At 33.6% G+C, this 17,969-nt stretch overlaps 1 protein-coding gene, 1 long non-coding RNA gene and 1 other non-coding gene across 3 annotated transcripts; 1 reads left to right on the top strand and 2 right to left on the bottom strand.

Annotated features, from left to right (window-relative positions):
• Positions 1-3,381: 3,381 nt before the first annotated feature.
• On the top strand, positions 3,382-7,363 carry LOC107485016 (receptor-like protein Cf-9 homolog). The gene is made up of 3 exons (XM_016105556.3): positions 3,382-6,198; positions 6,698-6,865; positions 7,031-7,363. Exons 1-3 carry the CDS (start codon positions 3,382-3,384, stop codon positions 7,361-7,363), a joined length of 3,318 nt encoding a protein of 1,105 aa, XP_015961042.2.
• Positions 7,364-11,089: 3,726 nt separating this feature from the next.
• Positions 11,090-11,679, bottom strand: LOC127746488 (uncharacterized). Its single transcript, XR_008008125.1, has 3 exons — positions 11,617-11,679; positions 11,327-11,510; positions 11,090-11,259 (listed from the first exon to the last, which is right to left on the bottom strand). It is a non-coding gene; the product is annotated as an uncharacterized LOC127746488 (long non-coding RNA).
• Positions 11,680-16,208: 4,529 nt separating this feature from the next.
• Positions 16,209-16,316, bottom strand: LOC127747143 (small nucleolar RNA R71). The gene has a single exon (XR_008008947.1). It is a non-coding gene; the product is annotated as a small nucleolar RNA R71 (small nucleolar RNA).
• Between the last annotated feature and the right edge of the window lie 1,653 nt (positions 16,317-17,969).

Here is a 17,969-nt window from a genome sequence, read left to right as displayed (position 1 = left end):
ACACAAGAAGTTTGGTATAAAATTCCAGTTGATGCAAAAAAGGATTTTAGAGTGAATTCTGGCCCATTGTCGGTCCTTATACACTTAACTTGTTTTTCAAAATGTACTCTGACAAAATTCACAAAATTAATAACCAATTGTGATGCTTCAGATTTGGTTTTCATAAAAAAAATCCAAGTGAATTTGCTCTTACCATCCACCACAGTCAAAAAATACCTATGTCCTTCATTGGAAGAGACAGAAATAGGACCCCAGATATCCATATGAACTAAATCAAAACAATCTTTTATTTTAGTTGTACTAAGATTAAAAGACAATTTCTAATGTAAGTTTGAGGTTAACTTTGACACAGATATCAATTTAAAATCAAAAGAAGGAATGTATAAAACATTTTTGAGAAAAAAATTTTTAGAGAATGTGATTGTGCCAATGATGGTGCTAATAGTTTTGGTTCCATTTGGCAATATCACATTGATTGGATCAATATTTTGAAAACTTGCAAAATCTTTTAAGTCAAAAGTCACATGATCTGTTGCACCGGAATCAATGATCCATAGTGCAGATTTTGGAGTGATAATGCTCATAATTCTCGCATTAAAATGTAATGCAATGGTTTTACCTGGAGTGGAAGTGTGAATGGAATTAGTCAAAGTTTGATTTGCATTATGAGGTTGTTGCTGCACACTTTTGTCTTTGATCAACTCTAACAAGGCAAATCTTTGCTCTGGAGTGAATCCAGATCTTGATATTCCAATGTTCTCTTGGAGACAATTGAGCTGGAATTGTTTGTCACTGAGTATATCATCATGCCCCTCAGTGATCACGTGATTGATGGTGGTGTTATGTTGCTGCCATTGGTAGAAGTGGGAGGAGTACCCATGCTTCTTATAGCATACATCTTCTGTGTGGCCTTGCTTGTTGCAATGAGAGCAAGCCAATGTAGCTCCACGACCTCTGCAATGGGAGGATCTGTTTGCTATGTTTGCCATTTTGAGAAATCAATGAATCACAGAGTAATAGGGATTCAGATCTTCTTCCTTCCAACTCGTTGATCGGAACAGCTATGTTCACCAAGAAAGCATCTTGCGAAATAGCCTCTCATCAAACTCTATTGGATGAGTTTGAAGGAAGAGGTACGAATGGGGGAAAGAAAATGTCGAAAGAAAAATTAGGGATAGAAAGAGAATGGCAAAATTGGATTGATCTCAATTCACAACTTTTTCTTCTTTTTTTTTTTATTCACAGCTTGGTTGCTCTCCACGCTCACCGCACCATGAAGAAAATCTCATGCCCTAAGCTGTTCAAGCTGTGATGTTGATGGTTTGATGAATTAGAAGGGATTAAGAGAGGGAGAGAGATAGGTTCTTCTCATTATTGGAGAGAATGAAAAATCCCCCTTAGAAAATATTTGTTGAGTTATTACACCTTATATACTATGTACTTTTTTTTTATGTACTCTTACTAAAAAATAATTACAATGGTAAACCTATTATTGATAAAGAAATAATCTAGGTAACAACCTATATTGAGAGAAGAACACAAAGAGCTTCTCGGAACTTTCTTTTTCCTGTTTATTAATTTGAGGTGGGGATTAAACGAGGAAAAAAAACTAGTAATTATGAAATAAAATATTGTCACGTTTTTTTAAAAATTACGTGATAACAAAATTTTTTTAATTATATAAACACGTAATAATTTAGTTAATGTTAGTAATTAATTTTAATATATAAATAATATTTTTTATTTTGAATATATCATTCATTCAACACTATATCTTTTGTATCTAAGGGTATTTGACAAAATAAAAAAAATATTTCTCTAAATATACTTAAATATATTTAAATACGTAGCATATATTTTAGATCTAAATATCAAACACAATATTATATAAAGAAAGTTGTCTATCAAACTTGTCTCTTTTTTATTTCTAAAAAATGTAATATCAATCTAAAATTGTTTGTATATTTTCCATTATCGGTAAATTTGGTCTAGTTTATTTTCATTATAAATTATTGTGATTCAATAGCTAAATAGAGGAAATATATATCATTTAAAAAAAGATTAATTATTCTATTAATTTTTAGAGGTTTACTATACATATAAATCTTTTTGGCTTACAAGTCTTATAAGTTGGCACAAACTCAACAAAACACATGCATTACACTCCTACATTCAAGAGTAAATAAACGCACGTTATTCAACTACTTTCTGTTTCCAAAGCGCGCTATTCACCATGCATTATGAACGACTCTTCTTCTTCCTCTATGAAAACGAGTTTCTTGCCAAATTTGAAGATAATGGAACTTAAGAAATACACCCAAACGATTACAGAAATACACCCAAACGATTACAGGAATTCACCCAAACGATTATAGAAATACACCCAAAGGTTTACAAAAATACACCCAAAAGATTATAAAACTACACCCAAAGGATTTAAAAAATACACCCAAAATTCGTTGAAGTACACCTTATGCATAATTCAGAACTCTTTCTCTTTCTCCTCCTCATCTTCTACTACTTCTTCTTCTTCAAAAACGATTTCAGAACTTGATGTCAAAAAATAATGAAAATCGAGAATAACGAAAAAAGAAAACGGAGAGAAAAGCATGTAAATGGAGAAGGAGAAAGAGAAGGCAAGAAACGAAAGAAAAGAAAGAGAAGAAGAGGAAGAGGAAGAAGAACGTGCAGCAAGAAGAAGAAGAAGGTGCAGTGAAAACGTGTAGTAACGATTGGAAGTGCATTAATACAAATGACTTGTAAAGACTTGTATAAAAAAACGCTTGTATGTGGAGAATATCCCTAATTTTTATAGTTTTACAGAATTTTTAATTAAGTCTTTATATTTTTTTATTTAGGTTTCTATACTGTTTTTAATTTTGTAATTAAATTTTTTCTAGTATAAAAAATATTAGAATTAACTAAATATTTTTTTGTAAATTGAAAATATTTATAATTAAAAATCTAATTAGGTCTTTGATTATGTATTTTTTAAAAAAAATATTCTATTAATTTTAATATTTTTTACATAAAAATGACTTAATTACAAAAGTAAAAATAATGTAGAGATGTAATTGACAAAAAAATATACAAATCTAATTATAAATTTGTGGAACTATATGATTCCACTGAGTAATTGAACCTTTAACAACATATCATCAATAGAATTTTGTGCCATCCGGTCTTAACTCTTAACTCTCAGTCTCTATATCGATGAGCTGATTTGTTCAAACTAACATGTAACAGGAAATTTGTACTAAAATTAACTCCTTAAAATATTGAGTCGTTGGTAGTTGGTACAATCAATATATATTGGCATGGTGTTTGCTTTAACTTTTCATTTAAACTTAAGCTTTGAACCAATTAAAAGGCCATAACGCAATGGAGTTATTGCGGCATCTTGCTTTGTCACTACACTTTCTTCTCTTTTTTCATCACTCACTCTTCTCATCATTCCCACTCACAAACTGCTTAACTATGAATCATTCAACCACTAATGTGTGTCATGAAGATGAAAGCAACGCCTTATTGAAGTTTAAGGAAAGCTTTGTGATCAGTAAGTCTGCTTCTCAAAATCCATTCAGTTATCCTAAAACTGCTTCTTGGATTCCAACTACAGATTGCTGCTCATCATGGCATGGCGTTGAATGCGACGATCTCACAGGTCATGTGACTGGCATTGATCTTAGTAGCAGCCAGCTTTATGGTTCCATGGATGGCAATAGCACTCTTTTCTCACTTGTGCATCTTCGAAGTCTTGATCTTTCAGACAACAACTTCAATCACTCTCAAGTTCCAGCTAGGATAGGTGATCTTTCACGGCTAAGGCATCTGAATCTTTCTCATGCCTCTGAAACCACATTCTCTGGCGAAGTCCCACATGAAGTTTCACTGCTGCCCAACTTGTTATCCCTTGATCTCCGCAGCTATATTGGTGTGGATAATCCCCATGATCCAATCAACCATTTAAGACTCAAGACAACCACACTAAGATCCTTAATTCAAAACTCAACTAGACTCAAAGAACTCCATCTCTCTTTTGTGACTATATCATCATTTGTACCAAATATACTCACAAATCTTACACATCTGGAGCAACTATCCCTTTCTTATTGTGAACTATATGGTGAATTTCCAATTGGGGTGTTCCATCTTCCAAAATTAAGAGTTTTGAATTTAGAGTACAACAATAACCTCACTGGTATGTTGCCTGATTTTCACTCAAGTTCACTCATCAGCTTATTGAATCTCAGAGGAACAAGTTTCCATGGTTCTTTACCAGCATCCATTGGAAATCTTAATTCCTTGTATTGGTTCTCAATTTCAGAATGCAAATTTTATGGTTCTATTCCTTCTTCAATAGGGAACCTCACTCAGCTTGAGTATTTTATGCTTGGATACAATAAAATAAGCGGTGAAATTCCATATTCTATAGGGAACTTAACCAATTTAGCACACTTGAGTCTTTTTGAAAATAACCTTTATGGTGAAATTCCTCGTTCTCTCTTTGGCCTAGAGAACCTTGAAACTCTTGTTCTAGGGAATAATTTGTTGAAGGGACAAGTAGAGCTTGAGATGTTTCTAAAGCTGAAAGTGCTAACTGATCTAGATATATCATCCAATAATTTGGTTTTGACCACTAGGAAAAGTTCTTCCAATGTAACCCTTCCTCCAATTCAAGCATTGGATTTGGATTCTTGCAACCTAAGTGGTGAAATCCCATCATGGATAATGAACCTAACCGCTTTATTTTACTTGAGTCTTCAGCAAAATAACCTGCAAGGTGAAATCCCTCTCTCTCTGTTTAGACTAGAGAATCTTGAATCTCTTTCTTTAAGCAACAATTTGTTGGAAGGTCAGATAGATCTTAAAATGTTTCTAAATCTCAAAAGCCTTAATTTTCTTACCTTAGGACACAACAACTTATCTCTGCTCAGTGGAACATTTTCCATCAATAATGCAACCCTTCCTCCATTAGAAGTACTAGATTTGGTATCATGCAATGTAGGTGAGTTTCCAGTTGTTATTTTCCAGCTGGATGCACTATCTTATCTAGATGTGTCATATAATGATGTTAAGTCTTTACCTAATTGGATATGCAATCTAAAATTACTTGTCTATCTTGATTTGTCCTACAACAACTTAAGCAGCGATATTCCTTCATGCATAGGAAACTTTAGCCAATCTCTTCAAGCTTTAATGCTACAAGGAAACAAATTGGTTGGCCGTATTCCTCAAACATATACAATCGGAAGTGGCCTTAAGATGATTGATTTAAGTGAAAACAATTTGCAGGGTCAGTTACCAAGAGCTTTGGTCAATTGTAGAATGTTAGAGTATCTTAATGTGGGTCATAACCAAATTAATGATTCATTTCCATTTTGGTTGAGCACTCTTCCTGAGTTGAAAGTTATCTCTCTGCGCCATAATGAATTTTATGGACCCATCATATGCCCAAAGCCATGCACATTTTCTAAGCTTCACATCCTTGATTTTTCTCACAACAAATTCTCCAGAATTTTGACTCCAGAAATGATCAAGAGTTGGAAATCCATGATGATGTCCAATGCAAGTCAATTGGCATATGAGAATAATGTTATAAAGTTCAGTGGAAAATCTTGGTCTATTTACATTGATTATGCGTTCACAATGTCTAACAAAGGGATTGTGATGACTTATAATGAACTTCAGCACCTCTACTACATGGTAGCCATTGATCTTTCAAGTAACAGAATTTCTGGAATAATTCCGGATGTCATGGGTGAGTTGAAAAGTCTTGTCTTGCTCAACTTGTCAAATAACATGCTTTCGGGAAACATTCCTTCTTCATTACGAAAGCTTTCGAACCTTGAAGCATTGGATTTTTCTCTCAACAACTTATCAGGAAAAATTCCTCGGCAATTATTAGAACTCAACTTTTTAGAGTTCTTTAATGTGTCTTTCAATAAACTTTCAGGTCCAATACCAGAAAACGGACAATTTTCCACCTTCGAAGAAAACTCATTTGAGGGAAATCAAGGGTTGTGTGGGATTCAATTGTTGAGAAACTGTGAAGATCAAGGTATAGCTTCAATGCCTCAATCTGATGGAGATCAAGATTCAGGATCCTTGCTTCAGTTTGATTGGAAAATAATTATAATTGGATATGTAGGAGGACTAGTTGCTGGACTTTCTCTTGGAAATGCTTTTAGTCTGAATGTCCTTGAATGGCTAAGGAGTAACTTTAAGTGAAGAAATCTTGTCTTTCGATTATATAGGTGTGTAGTGTGTAGTCTAGCAGTTTACATTTGTCATTGTTTCCCTAAGCATATGTAATGCCACTAATGCGTTTTGATTGCATATGGATTTAATTTTCATAGACGGATACTCAAAAACATTATATGTTTTATGAATTATTTTATTAGGGAGCTATAATTATTTTTCTTTATTTATCATAGTAAAACATAAGAAATAGAAAAACAGCCCAACATATATATTTTTATCTCAATGATTTATTTTTAGGGTAAATACTAAAAGAAAAGTATGAGGAGCCAATGTATGTTTAATACAATGTGTACAATGGGGATTAAATTAAAATTAGAATTAAATTAGAAGCAATTAATTAATTTTGAGTAGTTTTTAATTTAAAATTTGAATCAAATCATGATTCCTGTCCGTTATGGAATCAAATTAGGATTACCTCCCTCTCTTAATACAGTGTGAACTTCTTCTTTTACTCTCTCCTCGAAGTAAAAACTGGTACAGTGCCGCTACGGCGCGGAACCACAGCAACCCGGACGTCCAGCGCCTCCGTCGCAGCCGGTTTGTGCCTTCTTTCCGTCGCCGGATATTCACTTTCTTTGTGAACGTGGATAGTTATTCTTGGGTACTTACTTGTAGACGATGATAGCTGGTTATGGTTTATCTGACTATCACGGTTTCAAAATGTTTTTTTACACGGTCATTTGATTGGTAGTTAGTCATTTTATAAAGTAATTATGTTGTTATTTATACACGTTCACATTGGATGTTCGTTTTTGTATGATTTTAGATGTTCACTTTCTCAGTTTTCATGGATGTTTATTCTTCGAGTAATTCAACAAGACCTAGGCAGCAGGCTGGCGCTGACAGTTGCAGGACACAGATGTTCGGCCGTGTGAGGAGTGACGGAGGTTCTTCCAGCGAGGGCGTTGGCGCGAGGAGGCAGAGCGCGACAGTTCCAGTCGGCAGGAACGAAGGCTACACGTCGCATAGAAACAGAGCGGTAGGATGCAGGTTGCTGCGCACACAGTGGGGCGGCGAAGAAAGGGAGGTTTTTCTGCGGAACAAACAATGGGGTTTTTTGGAGGGTAGAGTAACCGTGGGTGATGAAGAGTTAATGTGAAAGAATTTGGGGTAAATTGGGAGTACATATCACAAAACTAAACAAATAACTAGAAATTAGAGATAATAATGTTTAATTTACATTATTAATATATATTGGACCAAATAAATAATTCATTATACATATTATATATATACTTTATTATCTCCCTAGAAGGACTCATATTAAAAATTAATTGTTAGATGAAGCCACATAATTTGAAGAGATTAAATTTGAAGTGGTTCTCATTGATTGAAATCAGATATAGAGTATGTTCGTTCGAAGTGAAGAAAAGATATAAGGGTTGTTAGATTTGCGTATTGCTAAATTTTTCTTTCCAATGGATGATGGAATCATGCAATACAAAACCAATTCGTTAATGGTTAACCATTGATTTGCATATTGTTTAATGTTCCTAAACAGGTGGCAGCAAAAATTGCATCTTTGCAATCAAGATTTTTCTAGGGTAAGCCTGATGGAAGTAGAGGCCTACCAACAATAAAATGGAAAATGAATTAAAGACCAAAAAATCATGGAGGGTTAGAGGTGGGTGATGTTATAAAATACAGAGCACTCATTTTTAGGTGGCGGTGATGTTTTGACAGGAAGAATTGCCTTCTTTAAAATAGAATGGTGTGTTTTTTTGTGTATTGTTTTATTTTTATTGAGTGACTATAATTATAGTTATTTACTTATTATTATTATTATTATTATTATTATTATTATTATTATTATTATTATTATTGTGGTTATTATTATTAGTTTATTATATTACTTAAATTGGCATAACACAATATTATACTCTATTAATTATGCTAAAAATAAATATATAAGACGAACTATCAACTGTTAAAAAGACAAGAAGTTTTGGTTGGTCGTAGTTTTTGTTTTGTTGTCATAATGTTATGAGACACATCAAAAAATGAAAATTTTTTACAAAGACCTTTTATATGTGAGACAAGCAGATGAAGAAAAATAAAAAATAAAGATATTATATATACATATTTACATTACATTAAAATAATTTTTTATATAATTATGATAGCCACAATATTTTACGTGACTAATGGAAACCAACATAAATAAAAAATTATCATATCTACTGAGAATTTTAAAGTCTCACTATATCTCCCATTAAAACAATAAAAACTCATTAAATAGAATAACTAAAGACAAAGGAAGGTTCTCGAGAAGAAAAGAATTAGCTGCTAGGATAGCTTCTGCTGTGGTTTCTTTTCTTTAAAAAACTCATAAGTTTTGGGATTTCTAAATTTCAAAACAAAGAGCAGTAAAAAGTACTAGTTAATTTTATAGTATCTATAAATTTTTGTCTAAATTTTATCTAATTTATTTTTTATAATAAATTTAATTTTTTAAAAATTATTTATTTTTATATCTTTTAAATTAAATAATAACTTTTAACTTCTTTTAATAAATAAACACCACCTTTTAAATACTATAGCATTCACCAAAAAGTATTAATGGGTTCATGGTCAAGGTCACCATTGAACACGGAGTGCCACCAGCTAGCAAAAAATCTTGATTATTAAATTGGGTTTTATATATTTTTGGGCTTTAAAATTTTCTTTATTTTAACCTAATAAAAAGTTATAAATACATTCTTAGCTATTGTAGTCGCAATATTGAGTAATTAGAGGTACTAAATCACTTTTTAATTTTGTGATGAAATTATGATGTAGACAAATGAGGTTGAGTGAGTCACACTCTTGTTGCATCGAGAAATTGGGTAGAAAGTTGAAGAGTCCCTTCAATTTAATTCTCAAACTATGGCATGGACAAGTTAGGTTGATGAGTTTCTTTCTTGTTATGTCAAGAAATTGGGTAGAAAGTAAAGTTATTCTATTTGTATTCAATTTAATCTATCTTTTTTTTTCTATTTCGATTACAATTTATCTTTTTTATTCAATTTCAATTCTTATCTTGTTTATCTTTTTTTATATTATTTGGTATCAGAATTCAAGTATTAGATTAATCCTTATTAATCTATGGCGGTTCTTCTTGTATAAAAAAATAAAAAAAAGAGTCCATTACACAACTAGAAAATGGATTAATACAGACAGATTTACAGACGGATTTAGTCTTTATTACAGACAGATTTTTGGTTACCGACAAAATTACCGACGAATTTTGTCCCTCTGTAAAAGTCCCGTCGGAAATTATTTACCGACATATTTTTTTTCCGTCGAAAAATTACAGACGGATTTTTAGCAGTTACCGACGGATTTTCCCTCTGTAAATTTTCTATCCATTTCCCAAAGGCGACGAACTTTCCGACGGATTTTTCGTCTGTAATTATAGACGGATTTTCAGATGGATTTTCCGTCTGTAATTACAGACGGATTTTTCAACGAATTTTCCGTCTGTAATTACAGATGGGTTTTCCGACGGATTTTCTGCCTGTAATTACAGACGGATTTTCTGATGAATTTTCCGACGGATTTTTCGTCTGTAATTTGAACTTTGGAAAATCATCCCACGTTCTGATTACAGACATAAAATCCGTCTGTAAATCCGTCAGTAAGGTAAATAGAATTTTTTTATTTTTCTAATTGCAAAATAAACTTGTTTTCATACAAAATAAATATAAATTTAATACAAATTTTCATCTAATTTGTATTCGAATATTTATAATATTTCAAAAAATAAATAAATTCATCGTATTATGAAGTACTATAAACAAGCAAGTCAATATAATTCAAAACATAAACAAAATGTATTGATCATCAACTATAATTCCTAGTATATTGTTCAACTATACTAAAACTATCAGCTATAGTCTTCAGTATCATCTTCATCCTCATCATCATCATAGTCCTCATCCGAAGACATTGAGGGTGGCGGCGGTGGTAGTAGAACTGCACTAGAACTACTTGACGCTCTAACCTTCTCATAGTAGCTAATCTTTCTTTTGTAACACATTTAACTTAGACAATAAGAGCTATATTTCTCACCGGAAGTGCTAGTTTCCACAACAGGACTTCTGGTTACCACAGGAGACGAATCAGGTGATTGTTTCTTCTTCTCAGCAGTAAGAACTTGAGAGAGAGCAGCTACTGCTGCTGCTCTGTGATCCTTGACTTCTTCCAGTTGTCTTAGGACTAGAACTTTTGGTTCCGAATAATGATTTAAATACATAGTTTAAAGCAGCCAAACCTTCTGCTCTTTGTCTTGATCCTCCTTGATTCAGCACATTCAATCTATACTGTGACTGTGAGAGTAGAAAGTATTAGAAAGAAAGGCAAGTTCCAACGGAGTATGAAATCATCATGATCTGTGACTTGATTTGGAGATGTTCAATTTAATTTAAAAACTATGATATCTTTCCTTCATTTTTCTTTTTGGCAAATTTAATTTAAATACTATGATATTCTTTCCTTCAATTTTCTTTTCGGCAAAGATGGAAAAACCTAAACATGTACCTACCTAAATATAATTATTAAATTTACCACTAATAACAAAAGAAAAGATACCATATACAATATGCTTAAATGCTTCATCATTATCCTACACCCTCTTGTTAGGAGAACCTACTTTTGGTTGAATTTCATTGACTATAAAACAACAAAGAAAAATATAGTTTATACAATCTTAAACATGTTGCCATACCATACTGGATGTCATATCAGAAGATGAATTAAAGGCATTAGACAAGGCAGTCAAAGCTTCAGCTTTGTCTTGGTCCCCCTTGACTTGACCCATTAGACTTTTCCTGTCAACATATTCAGCAAGCATAGTTAAACAGATATTCATTGCACAACATATTTACTGTACAGCATTAGAGTAAGAAAAACAGCAAAACTTTTGTCATCAGAATTAATAACTCAGGTCTATACCTCTACAGCATGGCGAATCCCGAAGAGTAATGTCACCTTTTTCTGGAAAGAGTTCCCCTGAACCTGCATTGCATCAGAAAATAGTCCATAAGGTGGCTCATTTTGAAACATGGACATGCACATGGATTACCTAATCAATTTCGGAAATCACACATATATCTGATATACTTCGGCTAAGTATATGTATTGATAGCATTATGTAGCACTATGCCAGCAAAAAAGTAATTGTCGGAGTCAAGTTGCTCATAGCTGATCCAAGAGTGTGAGAGTTGTAGCTTATGCCAGTGAAAACATAATTCTGCATCATAGTTATGCTGCAATGTATATCTCAGCAACAAAAGGTATCATCACTGAATAAGAAATCAAAGATATAAGAACAATTCCCGAAAATATTATATTTTAGCTACTTTTGGGGCATACCCAACAAGGGCAAGGAGGAAGAATTTGCAAAGAAGCGAGAAAGGAAGAGGTGGTGTTGTAGTTTTGCAAAACAAAGGAAAGGAAGAGAATTAGGTAGAGATGGAATACAGTCCAATCACAAAGTTGGAGATCTGACAAGGGAAGAAGACAAAAAAAAGTTATGAATTAAGCCCTTGCTCTAATTTGTTAATCTTTTGTTAAATGAATAAAAATATAAATAGATGAATAACCTGCTTAGTGATTGCTCTAAAGAATCTGTTCTTTTCCCCCAATCTTTAGAACATTTCTTAGGAGTTTAAAAAAGTGGCTTTATATTATAATATTAACTATTAACGAAAGATCTAATTTAATTACATAAGATGAACGCTGAATCACTCGGTTTGTTAAGGCGGCCATAACATTATTTTACTGTTATCAACTGTCTATTACAAATACAAGACTTTACAATGCACAAAGTTAATATAAATTTGAAGTATAAACCATGGAGAACTCACTGTTCGAATAGCAGAGAATGTTTCTGATACACAATCAGCTATTGATGCTTGGACCAACCTATATGCTTTGTAAACAGGAAATACTGATCTCTTGTAGACAGCTTCAGAGAACTAAAAGAATCAGCAGAAGAAAACACAAATTGACAAGCAACATGACTCAAAATTTCTATATATGATACTTTTATATTAATGTATTTCAAATTCAAGCTACAAGAATAAAGAAACGGGTTGAATATGCCCACATTTAATAATAATAAATCACAATACTCTTAGATAATAATTAAAAAAAATAAAAGGATGATGAAGATCAGAAGATAGAGATATGGATATACATACAGGAGTGTGGAGTCTTGATGAGCAGATAATTTATACGCTTTTTGGCATTGCTTTTAGGTAGTTTTTAGTAGGATCTAGCTACTTTTAGGGATGTTTTTATTAGTTTTTATGCAAAATTTATATTTCTAGACTTTACTATGAGTTTGTGTGTTTTTCTGTGATTTCAGGTATTTTCTGGCTGAAATTGAGGGACCTGAGCAAAAGTCTGATAGGAGGCTGACAAAGTACTGCTGATGTTGTTGGATTTTGACTTTTCTGCACTCGAAATGGATTTTCTGAAGCTACAAAACTCCAAATGGTGCGTTGTTAATGGCGTTGGAAAATAGACATCCAGAGCTTTCCAGCAATATATAATAGTCCACACTTTATTCGAGTTAAGACGACACAAACTGGCGTTTAACGCTAGTTCCATGCTGCATTCTAGAGTAAAACGCTAGAAACACGTTACAAACCAGAGTTAAACGCCAAAAACATGTTACAACTTGGTGTTTAACTCCAGAAGAAGCCTCTGCACGTGTAAAGCTCAAGCTCAGCCCAAGCACACACCAAAGTGGGCCCCGAAAGTGGATTTCTACATTTAGACTTATTTCTGTAAACCCTAGTAACTAGTCTAGTATAAATAGGATATTTTACTATTGTATTAGACATCTTTGGATTATTTTTGGTTCACCTTATGATCCTTTAATCACGTTTATGGGGGCTGGCCATTCGGCCATGCCTGGAGCATCACTTATGTATTTTCAACGGTGGAGTTTCTACACACCATAGATTAAAGGTGTGGAGCTCTGCTGTACCTCGAGTTTCAATACAATTACTACTATTTTCTATTCAATTCAACTTATTCTTGTTCTAAGATATTCGTTACACTTCAACATGATGAATGTGATGATCCGTGACACTCATCATCATTCTCACTTATGAACGCGTGACTGACAACCACTTCCGTTCTACCTTAGACCGAGCGTGTATCTCTTGGAAGATTCCTTAATCAGAATCTTCGTGGTATAAGCTAGAACCCTTTGGCGGCCATTCTTGAGAATCCGGAAAGTCTAAACCTTGTCTGTGGTATTCCGAGTAGGATTCAGGGATTGAATTACTGTGACGAGCTTCAAACTCGCGATTGTTGGGCGTGGTGACAGACGCAAAAGAATCAATGGATTCTATTCCGACATGATCGAGAACCGACAGATGATTAGCCGTGCTGTGACAAGAGAATTTAGACCATTTTCACTGAGAGGATGGGATGTAGCCATTGACAACGGTGATGCCCTACATACAGCTTGCCATGGAAAGGAGTAAGAAGAATTGGATGAAAGCAGCAGAAAAGCAGAGATTCAGAAGGAATACAGCATCTCTATACGCTTATCTGAAATTCCTACCAATGATTTACATACGTATCTCTATCTTATTTTATGTTTTATTTATTATAAAATTCGAAACCTTTATAACCATTTGAATCCGTCTAACTGAGATTTACAAGATGGCCATAGCTTGCTTTATACCAACAATCTCCGTGGGATTCGACCCTTACTCACGTAAGGTATTACGTGGACGACCCAGTGCACTTGCTGGTTAGTTGTGCGAAGTTGTGACAAAGTGTGATTCACGTTTGAGAGCACTACCAAGTTTTTGGCACCATTGTTGATGATCACAATTTCGTGCACCAAGTTTTTGGCGCCGTTGCCGGGGATTGTTCGAGTTTGGACAACTGACGGTTCATCTTGTTGCTCAGATTAGGTAATTTTCTTTTCAAAAAGTTTTCAAAATTTTTTCAAATTTTTTTTTCTTTGTTTTGCGTTTTTCAAAAAAAATTTCGAAAAATACAAAAAAATCATAAAATCATAAAAATCAAAAATATTTTGTGTTTCTTGTTTGAGTCTTGAGTCAATTTTTAAGTTTGGTGTCAATTGCATGTTTTAAAAACTTTTGCATTTTTCGAAAATTCATGCATGTATTCTTCATGATCTTCAAGTTGTTCTTGACAATTCTTCTTGTTTGATCTTCATATTTTCTTGTTTTGTGTTTTTTGTTGTTTTTCATATGCATTTTTGCATTCATAGTGTCTAAGTATGAAAAATTTCTAAGTTTGGTGTCTTGCATGTTTTTCTTTTCTTAAAAATTTTTCAAAAATAAGTCTTGATGTTCATCTTGATCTTCAAAGTGTTCTTAGTGTTCATCTTGACATTCATAGTGTTCTTGCATGCATCATGTGTTTTGATTCATAATTTTCATGTTATGAGTCATTTTTGTTGTTTTTCTCTCTCCTCATTAAAAATTCAAAAATAAAAAATATATATATCTTTTCCTTATTTTGCTCATAATTTACAAAAATTTGAGTTGACTTAGTCAAAAATTTTTAAAAATTAGCTATTTTTTATAAGTCAAGTCAAATTTTCAATTTTAAAAATCCTATCTTTTCAAAATCATTTTCAAAAATCAAATCTTTTTCATTTTTCTTTTATGATTTTCAAAAATTTGAAAATATTTTTCAAAATCTTTTCTTATCTTTATTTCAAAATTTCGAAAACTTTACTAACAATTAATGTGATTGATTCAAAAAATTGAAGTTTGTTACTTTCTTGTTAAGAAATGTTCAATCTTTAAATTCTAGAATCATATCTTTTAGTTTCTTGTTAGTCAAGTAATCAAATTTTAATTTTAAAAATCAAATCTTTTTCAATCATATCTTTTCAAAATATCTTTTTTTAAAATTATATCTTTTTCAAAATTTTGATTTCAAAATATCTTTTCTAACTTCTTATCTTTTCAAAATTGATTTTCAAATCTTTTTTAACTAACTAATTGACTTTTTGTTTGTTTCTTATCTTTTTCAAAACCACCTAACTACTTTTTTCTCTCTAATTTTCAAAAATCATCTCCCTCTTTTTCAAAATTCTTTTAATTAACTAATTATTTCAAATTCTAATTTTGATTTTATTCCTTCTCTTAGTTTTCGAATTTTAACTTTAATTTAAAATAAAAACAAAAATATTTTTCTTTTATTTTAAGTTAATTTTCGAAAATCCCTCTCTCTCATCTCTTTCTATTTATTCATTCATTTACTAACACTTCTCTTCATCTCAAGAATTTGAACTCACTCTTCCCCCTTATGTTTGGATTCTTACTTTTTCCCTCTTCTATTCTTTTATTCTTCTACTAACATAAAGGAATCTCTCTACTGTGGTAAAGAAGGATTCCTATTATTATTATTTTCTGTTCCCTTCTTTTTCATATGAGCAGGAGCGAGGATAAGAATATTCTTATTGAAGCAGACCCTAAACCTGAAAGGACTCTGAAGAGGAAACTAAGAGAAGCTAAATTACAACAATCCAGAGACAACCTTACAGAAATTTTTGAAAAGGAAGAGGAGATGGCAGCCAAAAATAATAATGCAAGGAGGATGATTGGTGATTATACTACACCCAATTCTAAATTTGATGGAAGAAGCATCTCAATCCCTGCCATTGGAGCAAACAATTTTGAGCTGAAACCTCAACTAGTTGCTCTAATGCAATAGAACTGCAAGTTCCATGGACTTCCATCAGAGGATCCTATCAATTTTTGACTGAGTTCTTGCAGATCTGTGAGACTGTTAAGACTAATGGAGTAGATCCTGAAGTCTACAGGCTCATGCTTTTCCCTTTTGCTGTAAGAGACAGGGCTAGAACATGGTTGGGCTCTCAACCTAAAGATAGCCTGGACTCTTGAGATAAGCTGGTCACGGCCTTCTTGGCTAAGTTCTTTCCTCCTCAAAAGTTGAGCAAGCTTAGAGTGGATGTTCAGACCTTCAAACAGAAAGATGGTGAATCCCTCTATGAAGCTTGGGAAAGATATAAGCAGATGACCAAAAGGTGTCCTTCTGACATGCTTTCAGAGTGGACCATTCTGGATATATTCTATTATGGTCTATCCAAGTTCTCTAAGATGTCACTGGACCATTCTGCAGGTGGATCCATTCACCTAAAGAAAACACCTGCAGACGCTCAAGAACTTATTGATATGGTTGCAAATAACCAATTCATGTACACTTCTGAGAGGAATTCTGTGAATAATGGGATGCCTCAGAGGAAGGGAGTTCTTGAGATTGATGCTCTGAATGCCATATTGGCTCAGAACAAAATGTTAACTCAGCAAGTCAACATGATTTCTCAAAGTCTGAATGGATGACAAAATGCATCCAACAGTACTAAAGAGGCATCTTCTGAAGAAGAAGCCTATGATCCTGAGAATCCTGCAATGGCAAAGGTAAATTACATGGGTGAACCTTATGGAAACACCTATAATTCCTCATGGAGAAATCATCCAAATTTCTCATGGAAGAATCAGCAGAAGCCTCAACAAGGCTTTAACAATAGTGGAAGAAACAGGCTCAGCAATAGCAAGCCTTTTCCATCATCTTCTCAGCAACAGACAGAGAATTCTGAGCAGAGCTCCTCTAGCTTAGCAACATAGTCTCTGATCTGTTTAAGGCCACTTTAAGTTTCATGAGTGAAATAAGGTCATCCATCAGAAATTTGGAGGCACAAGTGGGCCAGCTGAGTAAGAAAATTACTGAAACTCCTCCTAATACTCTCCCAAGCAATACTGAAGAGAATCCAAAAAGAGAGTGCAAGGCCATTGACATAATCAAAATGGCCGAACCTAGAAAGGAAGGGGAGGACATAAATCCCAATGAGGAAGACCTCATGGGACGTCTCCCAGACAAGAAGGAGTTCTCTATTGAAGACCTAGAGGAATCTGAGGCTCATATAGAGACCATAGAGATTCTATTAAACCTCCCTCTGCCATTCATGAGCTCTGAAAACTATTCTTCCTCTGAAGAGGATGAAGATGTAACTGGAGAGCAAGTTGCTCAATATCTAGGAGCTATCATGAAGGTGAATGCCAAGTTGTTTGGTAATGAGACTTGGGAAGATGCACCTTCCTTGCTCATTAGTGAAGTAGATACATGGGTTCAGCAAACTTTACTTCAAAAGAAACAAGATCCTGGTAAATTCTTAATACCTTGTACCATAGACACCATGACCTTTAAGAAGACTCTGGGTGACCTGGGGTCAGGCATAAATCTTATGACACTCTTTGTAATGGAGAAGCTGGGGATCTTTGAGGTACAGGCTGTCATATTCTCATTAGAGATGGTAGACAAGTCAATAAGACAAGCTTATGGATTGGTAGAGGACGTGTTAGTAAAGGTTGAGGGCCTTTACATCCCTGCTGATTTCATAATCTTAGACACTAGGAAGGAGGATGATAAATGCATCATCCTTGGAAGACCCTTCCTAGCCACGGCAAAAGCTGTGATTGATGTTGATAGAGGTGAACTAGTCCTTCAATTGAATGGGGACTACCTTGTGTTTAAGGCTCAAGGATCTTCCTCTGTAACCATGGAGGGGAAGCATGAAAAGCTTCTCTCAATACAGAGTCAAACAGAGCCCCCACAATCAAACTCTAAGTTTGGTGTTAGGAGGCCACAACCAAACTCTATGTTTGGTGTTGAACCCCCACATTCAAACTCTAAGTTTG

This window comes from Arachis duranensis, chromosome 4 (genome assembly GCF_000817695.3).
Source record: "Arachis duranensis cultivar V14167 chromosome 4, aradu.V14167.gnm2.J7QH, whole genome shotgun sequence".
NCBI classification, from domain to species: domain Eukaryota; kingdom Viridiplantae; phylum Streptophyta; class Magnoliopsida; order Fabales; family Fabaceae; genus Arachis; species Arachis duranensis.
Note: the sequence above shows the minus strand (reverse complement) of the source record. Positions and strands in the feature narration are given on the sequence as shown.

Bases quoted from the DNA above. Each gene is read 5' to 3' on its own strand.
- LOC107485016 (XM_016105556.3), top strand. From the start codon at position 3,382: ATGGAGTTATTGCGGCATCTTGCTTTGTCACTACACTTTCTTCTCTTT. The intron at 6,199-6,697 runs GTCCTTGAATGG...CTCTTAATACAG, and splicing joins GAAATGCTTTTAGTCTGAAT to TGTGAACTTCTTCTTTTACT. The intron at 6,866-7,030 runs GTACTTACTTGT...GTATGATTTTAG, and splicing joins ACGTGGATAGTTATTCTTGG to ATGTTCACTTTCTCAGTTTT.